General features: G+C 31.8%; 1 protein-coding gene and 1 pseudogene across 1 annotated transcript; one reads left to right on the forward strand and one right to left on the reverse strand.

Annotated features, from left to right (window-relative positions):
* Nucleotides 1-3251: 3251 nt before the first annotated feature.
* LOC126713061 (pathogen-related protein-like) lies at nt 3252-4568 on the reverse strand. Its single transcript, XM_050412706.1, has 4 exons — nt 4388-4568; nt 4176-4308; nt 3765-4066; nt 3252-3652 (listed from the first exon to the last, which is right to left on the reverse strand). Exons 1-4 carry the CDS (start codon nt 4508-4510, stop codon nt 3509-3511), a joined length of 702 nt encoding a protein of 233 aa, XP_050268663.1. The 5' UTR covers nt 4511-4568; the 3' UTR covers nt 3252-3508.
* A 6666-nt stretch (nt 4569-11234) lies between these two features.
* Nucleotides 11235-13143, forward strand: LOC126696751 (protein FAR1-RELATED SEQUENCE 11-like; annotated as a pseudogene).
* Nucleotides 13144-17933: the final 4790 nt, after the last annotated feature.

A 17933-nucleotide genomic window follows, 5' to 3' on the forward strand; every position in this document is an offset into this window, starting at 1 on the left:
AAAGTTAGTGGCGGAAGATTTTGGCGTCAGTCAATTTTTTGATTCTGCAAGTGTCCTATATTGTTGTAGGGCAAAGCATGTTGGACGTGAGCAATAATTTTGTAATATGGGAGTACAGTGATGGTACTCGCTCCTTTCACACAATAATGAGTCTCGTTAATGAGATTCATGGCAAGATCCATTATTTATGTGGGAGGAAGGAATATTATATCATTATATTATGAGAATACTAAATACCCAATAATTTTCTGTTGGGCAATGATGTACACATTTGCGGAGAATTTAATCAACTCAGGTGAATGTATTGAAATTAACAAAGGAAAAAGTTTAAAAATCCTATCATTATGTAGATAAAACTAGTGATAGAAACAAGAGTACAATGCTTTATTCATAATATATAATTCGAGGGAATTTGAACTTTGGCTTGCTTGGTTTCAAAAAGGTAGTGTATCCACTTTTCATTTTCTTTATTTTATATTCAAAACCTGAATTTGAATATAGATAAAAGCACCTATTTTCACATTTAATAGTGTTTGGTAAGTTGTTTTGTAAGTTGTTTTGAATATATAATTTGGGTATAGAATATATCATATCCGGATTTGGTCATTATTTTTTATTAAAAAAAAAAAGTAACTTTTCTCACTCACATACATCACTAAAAAAAAAAAAAAAAAGCAACCTTTTGTTTTCATAATATTTACGAACTAGTCGTAAACCCGTGCGATTCACGGGAAAGTTATTGATAACTTCCCTAATATGGAAAAAAAATATCAATATCATAGTATAATTTATATACCAAATCAATAAAATCTATCACTTACAAAGTAATAAAATCTATCACATGTACTGAGATATTGTGATAGCCAAGAGCTTGAGATTTGATAATAGTTACAATTTAAGAGGAAAAAAAAAATACTAATACCAATAATGATAAGTCCAAATCCAATATAATTTGATATATTTTTTTCTATCACTAATAATTTGTTATACCTAAAATGTATGCTAAAGATGACATTAATAATTATTCTCAATACCTAAAAATCATATGTAATATGAACAATATATATAAAAAATAAAGAAATGGTTAACAAAATTGGAGTAGTAGTAATTAAATTTGTAGTTGTTTATCTAAAAATAAGAGTAGGACTTGCAAAATAAGTATTTTTAAGTTATTAATATATAAGGGAAATAATGTAGACAATCCAATATGAGTCAACCTATTTTATAATTTTAAAAAAATCTAAACAATTGAAGAGACGTGAAGGTGGGAAAGTAGTCGGTAAAAAAAAGTTTTAAATTCCTTCTGCATTTCAATTTGTGAACCTAATTTCACTTTCCTCTCTTTTTTTCTTCTATTTTTTTTCCTTCTCCACGGTTTTTAAATTATCTCATCTCTATTTTTTTTTACTCCTATTTGGAATTGTTCTTATACACACTTAAAAAAAAAAAAAAAAAAAAAATTTCCAGTGCCTTATCTTTTATTTTCCCAATCCTACATGGCTACATCAATACAGCTTCTCCCTTCTCTCTCTTCCTCACTCTCTCTTCTTAGTTTCACTCACAAAAACAATAAAAATGTTATGTTTTTTTACAAAAAAAAAAATCTTGCACTCCTTTTTTTTTTTTTTTTGTCAAAAGATTTCGTAAAAGTATTCATCTTATTGTTATTTTCAGACCTGAACAGCTAAATAAACTGTAAAAAGGAAGGATTAAAATTTTTGAAATTAGACCAAGGTCAAATCAAAGTTGAACCATGATGACATCATAATTAATTGAAAATATAAATAAATATATTAAATTAGTACAAATTGAAAAATTAATTAAAATAATCCAATTAAATATAGAGAGATATATTTCTTTATATAATATTGGTCAAAATCCATATAATTTTTAAGATATTTGAACTAATATGTCAAATCAAACCCAAATCTGTACCTAATAATAATAATAATAATAATAATAACAACAATAACAACTACATTTTTTTAGAATATTATAATCATAACGTGAACCTAAATATAATGAAAAAGAAAAAGAACATGTTGACAAAAAAGGAATAAGAGAGAGAACATGATAGATGATACATACATATCATTATCACGTGGGGGAGGGACTGAAAATTGAAATGAAATATAGTCTGACACTTTCAACTCCCACCATTCAATTTTCCACAAGTTAGTCATGTAGAGGTAAGGACGAAACAAAAAGGGGTAAGAAGAAGAAAGCACAAATCAAATTTGAATAAACGAAGAATTCAATCCTTACAGCAGGTAGCCTTCTTCTTCTTCTTCTTCTTTTTTTTCTTCTTCCTCATCTTTGAAACAAAACCATCAATGTTTGACAGATTTCATGGTGGTTGAAGCTTCAACAATGGTGATAAGGTGTTATGAGCCTGTAAAATACCTTTTTTTATATAAAATAAAAATCGTCCCCTTTTTTTTCGTAGAACAGATCCTTTGTCATCCCTCTCTTATAGAACTACTCTTTTCTAAAATGATCTAAGAAAGAACATAGTGGGCATTTCAAGGGCAGAAATAATCTTTCAGGTCTTTTAAAAAAAAAATTCAATGTATTTATTGTTTTGGGTTTAAGATGGGTGCAATTTGGCAATTTCTTTTAGTGGAGTTTTTCCCATACTTCAGAAAATAGAATCAATTAATTTTTTTAAGTGATTTTCACTTATTCCTTTGAGTTTATAATACAAATGCTGTTGTACTACGTTAATATGTACCCGAATTTTATTTCCCATACATTTGAGGAAAGGGTATCTGACCTTTAAACTTGTTTTGGCTTCGTTGGCTGGTGTTACAAAAAAGAGAAGTCTGCTGCAAATGGTAAATTTCAGAAGAAGGAGAGAGTGAGGAAAAAAGAGCGTACAATGAGAAAGACATAAAAAAGAAGGTGAAGTTTTATTTATAATTACTGCTCCAAGAAGAGACAGAACGTTGTGTCTCTTTTTAGCAATAGGCAGTTTTTGTTTTTATTTTTATTTTTATGGTGAACGTTTCAGTTTTATAACTACCAAATGGTACGGTGCAACTAAACAACAAAGGTAGCAGAAAATAATACTGAAACAGTTTGTTTAAGTGTCAAACGAAAAGGTATATTTTTTTGTGTTTTTAATCGTAAACATGGCATAAATTTAGGTAGTCATGTGGTGTAATGAGGCGTGGTCAACAAAAAGTCAAACGTTTCGGTTTTTAATTATTATATAGATATGCTACTGTATTCGTATTCATAGAAAACGAAAATGCTGAAAAGTTATATTTATTTTTTGTATTCAAATCCAAATTCTAAGGTATTGAAAATGAAAATTGAATACAAATGTTAAAATCAAACCAGTTTTTTAGTGGTGGAACCACTAAATTCTGAAAATGAAAACAAAAAACCGTGATTTTTTCAGCTAAACAAACCAACTTAAAAGTTTCCCTTAGTAACTTCAGAACTTGCCAATTGAGTTACAAAATGCTGGACGCCTTATTCATTAAGTACTTGGTAAGCTATAAAGCTACCCTGTGCTCCTCAAGATAGGGCAGGTTGAAACCGCCGCTTCAGTGGAACTATCAAGACTAGCACCTCGCAGAAGACCTCCTAGCAGTTCTCCACGGTCAAAGAAGAACTCAGTCTTGATGATTTTCTCTTGTTCATCCAACTGTTTCAAACAAGAGAATAAATTCCATATGGAAAAGGACAGATGATCATGAATCATGATGATGCTAAGCTCCTGATTAAAAAATAAAAAATAAAAAATTGCAGGAGGATACCTCGAAAATTCCAATCCCAAAGAGTTCAACCATTTCCCCAGTTGGTGCATGGCCCTTGAAAGGACCCTCCATGTAACCCCAGTGCCTGAACTTGTATACAATCACTGGTGGTCCTGAATAAACTTGGAGAATCTCCACAGCAAACCCACGAGGGAAAGCCGTTGTGAAAGCTATATGAGATGAATCAGCTGTTTCTTCTGCTGGGTTGTACACACGAAGCTTCTCTGGCAAAGAGGTTTGTAGGAAGAAGTTGTAGCCTCCCCCAAGCTTACGCTTTTCTTCCAAATTCACTGCCTGCCTTCCTGCATGTTTTGCATCAGTATACATATGGTCAAAGAGATTAGAGATGCTTATACACAAAACAACAGTGAAGTAAATCTATATATATGTGTGTGGAGTAAAAACTGTTACCATTTAGACTGGCAGTATACTTTTTTGGATCAATTGATTTATTGTCATCAAAGCTTTTCTTGTGGAATATCTCCATTTCCCATGTCTTTACAAGGTTTTGCACTTTTTCTTCAAGTGAGCCAGGAGGCCATACCTGCCATTAATCAATTATTGGTTATCAGACAGATCATACAAATATAATTATCGTATCTCTTAATATACAAGAGAGAGACCTTAGTTCTGCCTTCTTCAAAAAGCTTGTTAACAGCATCATAATTAGGAGGAGCACCAAACCTCCATATGGTGTTCTTCTCCCCTTCATCATTTAAGTGGGAACGATATTTGTCGTGATCCATTTCTACTTACACCTTTAGTAAACAAGAAGATTTAAGTCTTGCTTAACCTTGAACTAGAATTTTGTGTTTGAGAAGACTTTATATGGGCAAAATTTTACCTAACACCTTTATTTATTTATTTATTTTTTATGAATACCTAATACCTTTAGAAAAGTAATAATAATAATAATAATAATAATAATAATAACAACAACAACAACAAGGGCGTAGCCATTAATAATTACTTAGGGGGCCGGGTTGTAGTAGAGATATACTAAATATAATTCATAAGTTTATTGAATACAAAATTATCAACTTTCATATATCATCATATTCTTGTACATTAATGAACATGAAAAAATGTCTAGTTTAATGTAGACATACAAAAAAGAAAATTCACATCAAATTATACCTGACGACGATTTTTCATGGAATAAAATTCATCCATTATCATCTCTATAGTGAAATTCCCTACAATGAATTATCATATAAAATTCATTATAATAAATTATCATCCACCTTTTAGGATAAAAAAATTAAATAAACAAATCAATCAAAAGTATAAACAAACAACATAAACAAAATACACAGACTCACGAATCTCACCCCAATTGCCTTTCATAGATGATTATTTATTTATTTATAATTTACTTAGTTTACTACCCAACTACACAATGCAAGCCCCACTGAAGAGACAAACAACACAAAAGCCAAAATGCTAAGTCACAGGGTTAGTGGGTCAAGAATAAAGAATACAATAACAATAAACACAAAAAGACAAAGTCAAATAAGCATAAATTGCTTATTGATGGAGGCATGACACTATGGAGGCGTGAATTGAGAACTGAGAAGGGAAAAAATCCAAGGCATATGGTGTGTTTGGATACCGCTTATTTTGATGAAACTAAAAAATTATTATTGAAAGTACTATAAATAAAGGTAAAAGTTAGTTGAAATAATACAATGAGGCTCATGAATAGTACTAAAAAGTGCAGTGGGGCTCATGAATAGTAGCAAAAATAAGCTGAATAGTGAAATAATTTTAATTTTTTATTTCAATCCAAATGCACACATAGGCGTGACAGTCAGATTGTTTTCTCCTTTTTTCTAATGGTGAGGATTGAAGATGCTTTTGTTTTGTTTGATCAGGCATTTTAGATTTGGGGTTGGGCTAGGCTGGAAGTGTGTTTAATTTAGGGGAGAAATTTTTTTGTTTTATTAGGGATTTGGGGGTGGTTGGTGGCGCTGGATGTGGGCCAAGATTTTTCTTTTATTTGAAGTTATATTGGACTAGGACTTTAGAAGAATTGTTGAAATAGTCTGGGGGGATATTTATTTTTGCGGGTGCCCATGTCATTTTTTATATACTCTAATGGAATATGAAAAATTTTGGGGGGCCAAGGAGCCAAGTGGCTCCGCCCCTGGATAATAATAATAATAATAATAATAGTTGTTAAATATTAGCATTCATACACCATGTTGAATATGCTAGTATAGATGTGGAAGCGAAAGCATAAAGTATAAAATAAAATAACACACGAGGGTTACGTGGTTCAGCCTAACGACCTACATTCACGGAGGAAACCCTAAAGGGCTACATCAATAATATATTAAAGTGTAGTACAAATCCTGTATTACAATGAATTATAACATGTTTATATAAAGTAGACTAAACCCTAGACTAATAGACTTCTAGTACAAATAGGAGACTTGGCTTGCACACAAAGTAGAATTAGGCTTGAGCCTATCCTAATGGGCTAATATATCTCTAACACCCCCTCTCAAACTTAAGATGGAAGCTTGATGAAATCTTGAGATTTGATAAGGTTGAGAAAATCCCTTGAATAAAGTTTGGCTCTGTGACGGTAGTTTGAGGAAGGCAATGATCTTGCAGTGTTGATGCGACTTCTAACGATGGCTTGACTATACCAGAAAGTTTTGACAGCAACAGTAGGAAGCCAAAGAAGATGAATGCAACAAAGAAAAATATCGAGGAAGACAAAGATTGCTCTTAAATATATCGTAAAGACAGAAAATCATGGCCACAGGAAGGTGGCTCTGATACCATATTAAATATTAGCATTCATACACCATGTTGAATATGCTAGTATAGATGCAGAAGCGAAATCATAAAGTATAAAACAAAATAACACACGAGGATTATGTGGTTCAGTCTAACGGCCTACATCTACAAAGGAAACCCTAAAGGGTTACATCAATAATATAATAAAGTGTAGTACAAATCCTGTGTTGCAATGAATTATAACATGTGTATATATAGTAGACTAAACCCTAGACTAATAGACTTCTAGTACAAGTACGAGACTTGGCTTGTACACAAAATAGAATTAGGCTTGGGCCTATACTAATGGGCTAATATATCTCTAACAATAGTAATAATATAAAATTTAAAAAAAAAAAAAAAATAGTTACCTAACACGCTTAGAATAGTCTGAGACTCCAATCTCCCCGCAACCATGAGTCAAGGTTTTGATCATATAAATAAAATAAAACAAAAAGAAGCGTATGAGTATATGATCCTTTTTTATTTTTATTTTTTGGAAAATAAACAAAATGGAGACTAGTCACAAGACTCACAATAAAATATCTGAAGGAAAAGTAAAATAAATGAAAACATACAACGCATCTTACCTTAATATGCATTAGCATCATTAAAATGCATGAATAAGTACACATGAAATGCAGGGGGGAAAATTTTTAAGAACATGAACACGTTGTTTAGGAGGCGTTATATATTTCTGCCGGTTATTATTATTATCTATATATATATATTATATATATATATAACCGAAACCTCTAAAGCTCTCACAATTTTCCACATCAGCACAATATTTAAATAAAATTATTTGACTTTTTAAAAATAAATAACACACATTCCTTTTTCAAAACAAAAACCTAACTAGCCATGCTTCTCCTTCTTGAGCTAGGGTTTCAGCCATTCATACTTTTCTCCTTCTTTAGCACTCCCTTTCCAGTTGCTACATCCGAAAAATCAAATCAAGTTTTGGCTTTTTCTATTTGCTAAATTTTTTTTATATTGATTTCTAGGGTTTAGTTCAATAAACATTAGCAATTTACAAATCTGTGCAACCGACAATACATATTTATAAGTGATGCAAGTGTTGACTAATATTTGATTGCTGATTTTTACAAATTTGTGCAACCGACAGTACATGTTTATGAGTGGTGCACGTGTTGAATAATACTTGATTGCTGATTTTTCAACCTTCAATGATAGCGTACATTTCTAAATCTTGCAATCAAGTTTAGATATTTGTTTACCATGACCTGATTATATTAATATCTTTACATGATGAAAATTTCTGTGATTATAAATCAATAATTCATTTTTATTAATCATTGATTTGTGCCCTTTGTTATAGATTCAATTTTGCAAATCTCTATGGATTTCACCAATGACCTTTTTACTATGGATTTTCGTTTGCTGAGTGAAGGCTTAGTTATTGGTAGCGTGGGGGAGGGAATCAATCTTATGAGGTGATGTCAACAATTATAACATACTGTATGAATTTTGGTACAACTACGCCTCCATAGCAACTTTCTTAATAATTTTTAATTTCTGTTAATGATTGTTAATTGGAATTCTACTTTAATGTAGTAACTATGGCTCCCTTGCTTATTTATAAAACTGTTTTTGTTTTTGCAATTGGAATTTACAAGTACTTCGGTGGATTTGTGGATTACATTGATTGGCAGAAGCTTTTAGCACCTTCAAAACCCACATATGTGATCATAGCCACCTCACCTAATGGTTCTTCTTATTTATAATTTGTGTTGATATTATTCTTAGTTGAGAAAGGAAAGAAAAGTTACCCAACATAGGTAATGGCGTTAAATTTAATTTTACTATATAGCTGAAATAGGTTTGCATTTGATTTGATTTTTTCACTTGTAGTTATTTTCGTCAATGTTGAATACTTTCTTGAATTCCAAATGCATTAGGATTATGATTGTCTCAAGTGAAGAGAGACATTTTTTAAAATTTTTATTCAACCACCCCCTGTTGGTGCATCTTCATATTTTGAATTTATATTGATCTAATTGTTATTCCTATCTTGCATGCTTTCTTTGCAGCATAATTGCTAATAATGATAAGTTAGCATATGTAATGTGTGGTCTTATTAATAGTTAAATATATATGGGGAAGTATATATCTTAACTTACATTTTAGTTTAATTTTCGTTTTTATGAATTTAGAACAATTATTGATATTGCATATTTTATATAACTATTCCGTGCATCGCACGGGTTAGCGACTAGTTATTATTATTATTATTATTTTGGTAAGTTAGAAAAACGAGAATTAGTGACAGATTATGAACATGATCACACAAATATGTTGATCACATTATATCATTAAGAAAATGAGAACTAATAACATCTTATCACCTAAACTTTGTTGTGAAACTGTTGTGTCCATTATATATTACTCATTTATTTTTTGGTAATATCAAATCAATGCTGAGTTATGGTTGGGTTTTATTGTGAGCGCGGATTTGATTGGGCCCTTTCAGATAACACAAGGTGTATAGAGATTATGAAGGAATAAAGAGGATATTGGGCTTTTGCCCTATTTTGTAAAAAATCTAGCACAATATCCCTATTTTGAAACTATTTTGGTCCACATCCTTGTTTTAGTACTCGATTTAAAAAAAAAAATTTGAGTTATAAGTGGAACTCGACATTAGCAATGTCGAGTTTTTTGCATATTATGCCACTTAATTTAAAAAAAAAAAAATTTAAGTGAAACTCAACTTTGCTAAAGTCGAGTTTTAATTAAAAATTTACATATAACTCGATTTTGAGGATATCGAGTTTTATACCGAACTCGATTTTGTTAAAATCGAGTTTCAAAAACAGGGACATAAACCTAAATAGTTTCAAAATAGGACCATATTGCTGTTATTTTTACAAAATAAGGGCAAAAGCCCAATATCCCCAAGGAATAAAAGGGTCATGTGTTTTGCACTATTAAAAGCAAAGGGAAATGCAAAAGCTCAGCATGTTAGCAATATCTAGTCTTAGTTATAAAAAAAAAAAAAATCCAGTTGACATGTTGTCAGTTGGGCATGTGATTTTGGTTGCGAGGTAGGTTTGAAGATATGTAGCTGCTATTTTATCAAAATCCTTAGGAGTACTATATTTACAACATTTTCATAATAATTTTACAACAAGGTTTAGGTGGCAATTTATTACTAGTTCTCGTTTAAACCCACCACTAACATCACGTTTTTGCAAAAGAACGAACACAACACTTAGGCTGTCGTGTCTATGTGTGGCATGTACAGAACACAGGAAACACATTGAACATGGTTGCATGCATGTCCCAGTTGTGTTTTATTTATTTATTTATTTTATTTTTATATGACTGACATGGCTAGAAAGAGCTTGTGCCCCCCCCCCCCCCCAAAAAAAAAAAAAAAACAAACAGAAGTTAAACACACTACCTCTCACGCCAATCTCCTCCCCCACCAATCTTTTTGTTCTTCTCCTCCCATGTCGATCACTTCTTCTTCTTTTGTTGCTCTTAGATCTATTTCTCTTCTACAATTTTACCCCTTTGCCCTTTTTCCTTCTTTTGTCTGTGTGTGCCTTTTAATTGTTTTTTCTGCCTCACATTATCACACACTCACACATGAAGAGCTCTTTTATCTCTAGCCACCCATGTTAACAATAGATATGTTTATAAGTTAAAGTCCACTATCTATCAAGCCAAGTAATCGACTATAACCTAAAAATATATGTCCAACTCCACTTAAAATGCCTACAAAATAGGACATTCTCCTACTAATCCATGTCTTCAAAACAAACTTATTCAAAAAACCTTTTTTTTTTTTAATTTTAAAAAAAGGGAAATTATGATACTAGACCAAAAAATTAATTAAAAAAAAGCCTCATTGCACGCGCAAAGCACGTTTGATGTGGCTAGTATATATATATATATATAATTAATTAATTAATTTATATATATTTATATATTTTGCCATACCCGTGTCCTAATTTTTCAAAAATTGTCATATCTTTGTATTATACCTATGCTCGTATCCATGTCCATGTTTCCTAGTCTACCATTAACAGTTTGCCACCTAAGTTTTGTTATGAAATTTTTGTAAAAAGTTTGTGTCCATAATTTTATTCCAACCCCTGGTTTGAGTTTCTTTTACAACCAAATAATATTTGCCTTATTTCTTCACTAAATTTGGTTCCTGCATTATAAATTTATGGAGAATGTTAACAAGCACCAGAGAGTGCTTGTTAAGGTTTGCCAATGTGGGTCCCACATTAATAAAAAAATTGAGTAAATTAGAGAAAAAGCATGACATGGCTTGTAAGAAAAAATCGGACAAATTTGCCCTCTTAATATGGGACACGATTGGCACTGGCAGGGGGCATTTTTTTCCTTCGACAAAATTGCCTTCTTAACACATTTCCCTCTCTTTCACTTTTTATTTCCCACCAAATCTTATTTTACCATTATTTTACTGTCCACTTTCTTTCACTTTACCAATATCAAACTCAATTTCTTCCCCTTTACCAATATCAAAGAGAAGAAGAGATGAAGAAATGTCAATAAAGGATTGAGGAATAATTAAACAAGGTACCACTATTGTATTTCATTTGATTCATAGTTATTTTTTTAAAAATAGGTTAAAATTAATATGTTGTTAGTTTTTATTTTTGATACATGTATACTGTAGCACTAATGGATGGGGATGTAGTTGCAAAAGGTTGCTTTGACCTAAATGAACCACTTCAAGAAGGTATTATAATTTTATTTTATTTGTGATTTACATTTCATTTATCATAGAATATTTTTAAACTCTTGTTTTTATATAGCACCAAAATTAATATGATGTTAATTTTTATTTCTAATACATGTATTATAGCATCAATGGATGGAAATGTAGTTGCAAGTGAGAGTCACAACTTTACTCTAAAAAATTGTTTTGACTTAAATGAACCCCTTCAAGAAGGTATTATAATTCTATTTTATTTGTAAATTTATATTTCATTTATCATAGAATATGATGTTTATATTTTAAACTCTTGTTTTAATATAGCACCAATGGATGACAATGTAGATGCAAGTGAGACTCATCAATTTGTTCCAATGGATTGTTTTGACTTAAATGAATTGTCTCAAGAAGGTATCATTATTTTCATTTTATTTGTAATATATAATTCATATATCATATAATATGATGTTGATTGTTTTTTTAATTTTTGTTTTAATATAGCACAAGTTGATGATGATTTGATTGCAAGTGAGGTTCATAGAAGTGTTTCAAAGAATTGTGTTGAATTAAATGAGCTTCCAAATGACGGAAAAACTCATAATACTTATGGAGATGAAATAATTGATTGGAATGAATGTCCAATAGATAAAATGGGAGTTATTGAAGAACATGAAGATATAAATTCAATAGAAAATGAATTTGAGCCTTTTGTTGGTCAATGTTTCCTTAGTGAAGAAGAAGCTTTCATTTTCTATAAAAATTATGCAAATCGATATGGTTTTGCTATTCGAAAAGGTGATACTAAGGAAATAAAGGGAGAAATAGTAAGATGTGATTTCTTTCGTCATCGACAAGGTAAACAACCACTAAAAATAGTGGATCCATCTAAGGAGCAACGAAATAGGAAGTTTTTAAAATGTGGATGTAAAGCTCATTTAAGTATAATTTTGCAAAAGTCATTTGATATTTTTCCTCGAGAATGGCATGTCACTAAGTTTGTTGTAGACCACAATCATGATTTGTTCTCCCTTTTAGAAGTGCAATTTCTTCCAGCCAATCAAGTTATCAGTATAGATGATGAAAAACACATTTTCTTATTGAAAGAAGCTGGACTTTCAATTAGAGAAGTAATGCATGTTATGGAACTTGAGAGGCATTTGAAACATGGACAACTTCCATTTTTTCAAAGGGATATTCGTAATCTTTATGTGATTATGAGAAGGAAGAATGCAAAGAATGATGACATGGATCTTTTACAATTTTGTAAAGTTGTTAGAAGAGAACTCTAGATTCCAATATGCATTTACAATCGATGAAGAAAATAGATTGGAGCATATTTTTGGTCACCTACTCATTGTTTTGATTGGTATCAAAAATATGGAGATGTGGTTGTTTTTATACTGCTTATAAGGTGAATGCTTATGATATGTCTTTTGGTATTTTTTTTGGTGTCAATAATCATCGAAAGAAAATTCTCTTTGATTGTGCACCTCTTCAAAATGAAACAACAACTGCCTTTAGATGGTTAATGAAGGTACGTTCTTTGTCTTATAAATTTGTACAATTATTTTTTAAATTTTATTTGATTAATTAGTAGAATAATAACGTATATCCTTTGAAATATTTTCATGCTTTAGTAAATTTGTATTTGATTAGCAGACTTTTGCATGCTTAATGAAGAATCAACCCAAGGCAATTTTGACGAACCAAGATCCATGGATTACAGAGGCAATATCAAAAGAATTGCCGGCTACAAAGCATGCCTTTTGTATATGGCATATTACCGCTAAATTTAGCGGTTGGTTTGCATCAATTCTTTGTAATCAATATTCAAATTGGTGTAGGTCCCTTTCCAGGTTCCCTTCCTCGGGTTAGTAAAATTAGTTAGAATTTTTTTCTACCTTGATATGTAACACAGGATGAATCCACCAATACAGCCAGAAAGAGGTGCTTAGCCTGACAATAATGTAATTCTTTGTAATAAACGTATTATAATCAATTTGTTGAAAAATGAAAAGAGATTAGTGTGGTTGCTTGGAGAAAATATGTAAAAGTATGTTGGGTAAGTGTATGCTCTGTTTGGTTGTGGATCTCAAGACACTAATTATATTCATTGCCTCCATGGTGTGCATTGTATTTGCTCTTGAAATTGACAAATATCATTTTATTGTGATATTAATTTTCACATGTTGAAAGGTTTATATGGTGTCTGATGAGTCCAGAAAAATCATTAAGGTCGTCCATTAATATGGACGACCTTGCATCATTAGTAGGCCATCAAAGATAACCACTCAACACATTCAATAACGACCATCAAAGGTCTTAAACTCTCATCAAGACAAAGAACGTTACAATCAAGGTAATAATCACCCTAATTTATGTACAACAGCTACCTAAGTCACCTATAAAAGGGACAATTTGTCTCATTAGCTAAGGTATGTCAAAAACTAGTACAAAATACTACAAAACACTACCTATATACATAATATATGAGCTGATACTAACTTAAGCATCGGAGGCTCCCCCACCGGGCATAACTCGGTGGTCTCTTTGATCTATCTCTCTTTCATCTTGAAGGTCTTATAAGATCGTCTAATGCTTCGGATTGGACGAGTGACCCAACTTACGATTTTGGCATCATCAGTTTGGCGCCGTCTGTGGGGAAGAGACTAGCCATTCAGCTCTTCCTGAGACAAAAGGGTTACTCTGCTCAATCTAGGACCACGGATACTGAAAATGCTAAGCTCGTCCCAAAACCATCGACAAAGAATGCATATCCACACGTCAATAGACAAAAAAGTGACCACAACCACTCTAATGAACGATCTTAATCAACTGATTCATAGATATGTTCATGGCCATCGCAACAACACCAGCTATCCTCAAAAATCTTTGGCCAGATCAAGACAAGCCTCACTACCGCAGACACTCCAAAAAAAAAAAAAAAATCTCGTTCATTGTCTGTAACAACAACAACGAGCTCCTTGAGCTCCACTTCTCCGTGCTGCCCCCAATCTGAGTTGAAATTTTCTTCAATCATACCTCGTGGACATTTCACGTCACTATGAGTGTCAAACTGGTAAAGGAGGGGGCTAGACAAGAGAGGACGCAAAAGGGATAAATTTTCATGGTTTTCTTCAGACTCACTTGGTGACTGGTATGTTATTTAATAACTCAATTGCTCATGTTAGCTAGTCTAGGCCATCCATCAGAAGATGGGGCAATCCTTAAGCCCATGTGTCATACTCATGAGGCTAAAGTGATAATAAGATGGTGGATGACCCACATGGCCAAGCCTTTTGTTATACACTAGCATAACATATTACCATGTGCCTTTCATGCTTATCATATTCACCAATTTCAAGTTATTGTTTCTTATGTCATTTGAAATGAATCATTAACCAGCCTTTGACTAATATAAAGCAAATATTAAAAAAGAAAAAAAAAAGAGATATTACTTCGGTTACAAACTATGATATCTTCTTTACATGGTAAATGAGTTTCTATGATGCTTATATCTACCTAGTGGCCCATCAGTTAATACACCCAACACCTACCTCTCATGCACCTTATTTTATAATAATGTTTGTGTTAAGATTGTCGTTTGAGGTTATGAATTTGCAGTGCTACAGTATTTAAGTATAAGGACCATTTAAGGTAAGGGCTCTCAACTTTCGTTATTCTACCAAATTTAAAGATACTAATTTTGAGTATTGAAGAAAAATGAAGCCAAAAATTTACCATCTTACCAAAATTATATATAGTAATTTTGGGCATTAAATATGTGAAGATTTTGCATGGAGGCGGCTAGGGTTGGTATCATAGAAGTTTGGTTGCATTCCAATTCTGCTGCCTTAATGGAATTAGCATTTATGTTGGACACTTCAATGCTATTCCCCACTAATATTGCCCCCATTAATTCTGTATCAATTAGCTGAGTTGGAGTGGTTAAAAACCATATCAAATTCATCCTTTTTGGAAAGGAAATCAGAATCATTGTACCTTACGTTAGTCATAATCACTTCCTTATTTTTCGGCATTGAGTGATTATCATTTAGAGAAATGCTATGTCTACAACATTTCTACAACATTTTTACAACAAATCTTAAGTGGCAAGTTGTTACTGGTTGTTTTTGTTGGGGCAAAAAAGTAATCTTAGTGTTAGTTTTAAATTTGAACCAATAACAACTGACCACCCATGATTTGTTGTAAAAATGTTGTAAAAATGTTGTAGACGTAGCATCTCTCTATCATTTATGGCCCCAAATGTTTTTGTCTCCTCCCTCAAACTTCGCTGCACAATTGCTTCTGTAACTGCCTCCATGGTCTGATTTTCCTCCTCCCCTTTCTCCGCCACTGTTGGTTCTGTGTCCGCCAGAGTTGTAGTGCCTGACTGAACGAGACCCACATTATGAGAGCTACCTTCATCCCTGGTCCGTGCCTGCAATCTGCTTGCCCTCTTCTCATAGTAACCAGGGAGATGTTTTATCACCGCTCTTCTTTCCCAATATGTCTTGCTAAAATAGGAAAGATGAAATCCACTAATCCAGTATTATTGCTTTGCCCAAAATAATAAATCTCAATTTCTAGTCGTTAGAGAAAATGAAGCAAAAATTTATTACCGTACAAGATTATAGCTTCAGATATTAAAGAGGAGGGGCAATTCTTATTTTGCTTCCAAGTTTAAAAACCCCAAATCCAAGAATTAAAACCGGAGATTATTTGGTTTTCTTTTTATAAATAGGGTAACATATTGAATTATAAGCATACATATGCATGTGACATTTACTCTGGATAACATGACAATTATTTTTGACCATCAATCTTAAATAATTTTAAGATAGTCTCTTTTATTATTCCATCAAAAGCCCAAAAAAAAAAAAAAAAGAACTTAAAAAGAAAGTTTCAAGCAAAATTGCAAATTTTACGTTTGCCTTATAGGCTTAAAAATAAGAAATGTTGCTCATTGACATTCCAAGTTTCAAGATCCCAATTTTGGGTATCTAAAAGCATGGAGCCAGATATAATTATTGGGCTTGAGATCCTTCTTGCTCCCTTTAAAATTGAAACATGGCATGCCAAATTATTTCTCTGAATTTTGCATATGCTCGTGCGCAACTAATTAATTACATGTGCAAAACATCGTTTTCTTTTGATATATATCTCATATGTTATAGTTCGTCAAAAAATAGATACCTTTTAGGAGAAATCCTGTGAGCATATGATTGATTATGAATTCACAAATAATAATCGTGACCCACTATTCCAAACCTTTCTAAATGATATTGGTTGCTTTAATTTTGAGAAGGAATTCCAAAACATATTTGTGTTATGTAAACACTCTAATGGATATTATGCTATGTCATAGATGCATCAACATATATCACCCTTAAGTTAGAAATTTTTTTAATTAATTGTGAATTTCTTTATCAATATTGTTGCTCCTAGTCTAACACTTTGCACAAAAGAGAGTACATGTAGTACAACCACTAAAATAGAGCAACTAGACTATCTCGATTGTACATATACTGTCAAGTCCACAGGATTAAGGATGAGGACTCATCAAGAAGAGCTTGCTAAAAAGAAGATTAGAGGTATGTGACATGATAGCATCATACCACCACATCTCTATCTATATACAATTCTTGACACTGTTATAAGGTAATTTTGTACCAAGGCCAAAAATCATGGAAAGGCCTAGACTCTTTCCATAGCATCACGAATATTTCTTTCATAATGGCACTACTATATGTCTATAATTGTTGACACTACTATATGTCTATTACATAATGGCTCACACAATGGTATATATGAGGCATGATGTTAAAACATTAGCTTAAATATTTATTGAATGTGAAAGTATGATAATAGATCACATGTCAAGCATAAGTACTCTCTTTAAATTGTAGTATATGCGTAACCAATTAGGCATGTAATAATAGAAGCACATGGCATAACCTTCGTCCCTAAATGAAGGAGATATAACCTTGAATGAACAAAGTATCCTAGTACTTGTACCTTCAAAAGAATGAAGCAAAAGAGATCTAAGCCTCAAACATGAAATAGCATGTTAAGCTTAACAAAAGAGATCTTAAAAGAGGGAGAGCTTGTCAAGAAGACTACAACAATGAAAAGATCGAGGTACGTACACAATAGTATCGCAATTTAAGGTCTCTTGTCGAGGTAACTCATTTATTTCTTTCTCTTTAATTAGCCATGCCAAATATTATCTTATTAGAATTAAGTGCATATCAAGCTTGCATGATCATTACAAGTATGCATATATGGAACATGTTGAAAATATTGCAATAAAATTGTTACAATTATCACGACCAATATGACTATATTATTAGTAGCATATGTTTCATCGTCATGAATCTGAGAAGTTCTATTAAGTTTCCTAAACTTAAAATTCTAGATGATCATGTTCACAATATACTCATAAATTTAAGTCTCAATGAATTTCCACTATCTCCATCAACTCACCAAGATCTTCTTAAATTGCTTTAAAAATCATATACGGTGCAAGCACCTAACAAAGACCAGTTTAAAGAAGCATATAATCAAATAGCTTCAATTTTTATACTTCTCTATGATTTATATAGAATAAACTTCATCTTGTATAGCATGCAATTGCACATTTGTACATTGTCATGCAGCTAGTA

This window comes from Quercus robur, chromosome 2, assembly GCF_932294415.1.
Source record: "Quercus robur chromosome 2, dhQueRobu3.1, whole genome shotgun sequence".
Classification (NCBI taxonomy): Eukaryota; Viridiplantae; Streptophyta; class Magnoliopsida; order Fagales; family Fagaceae; genus Quercus; species Quercus robur.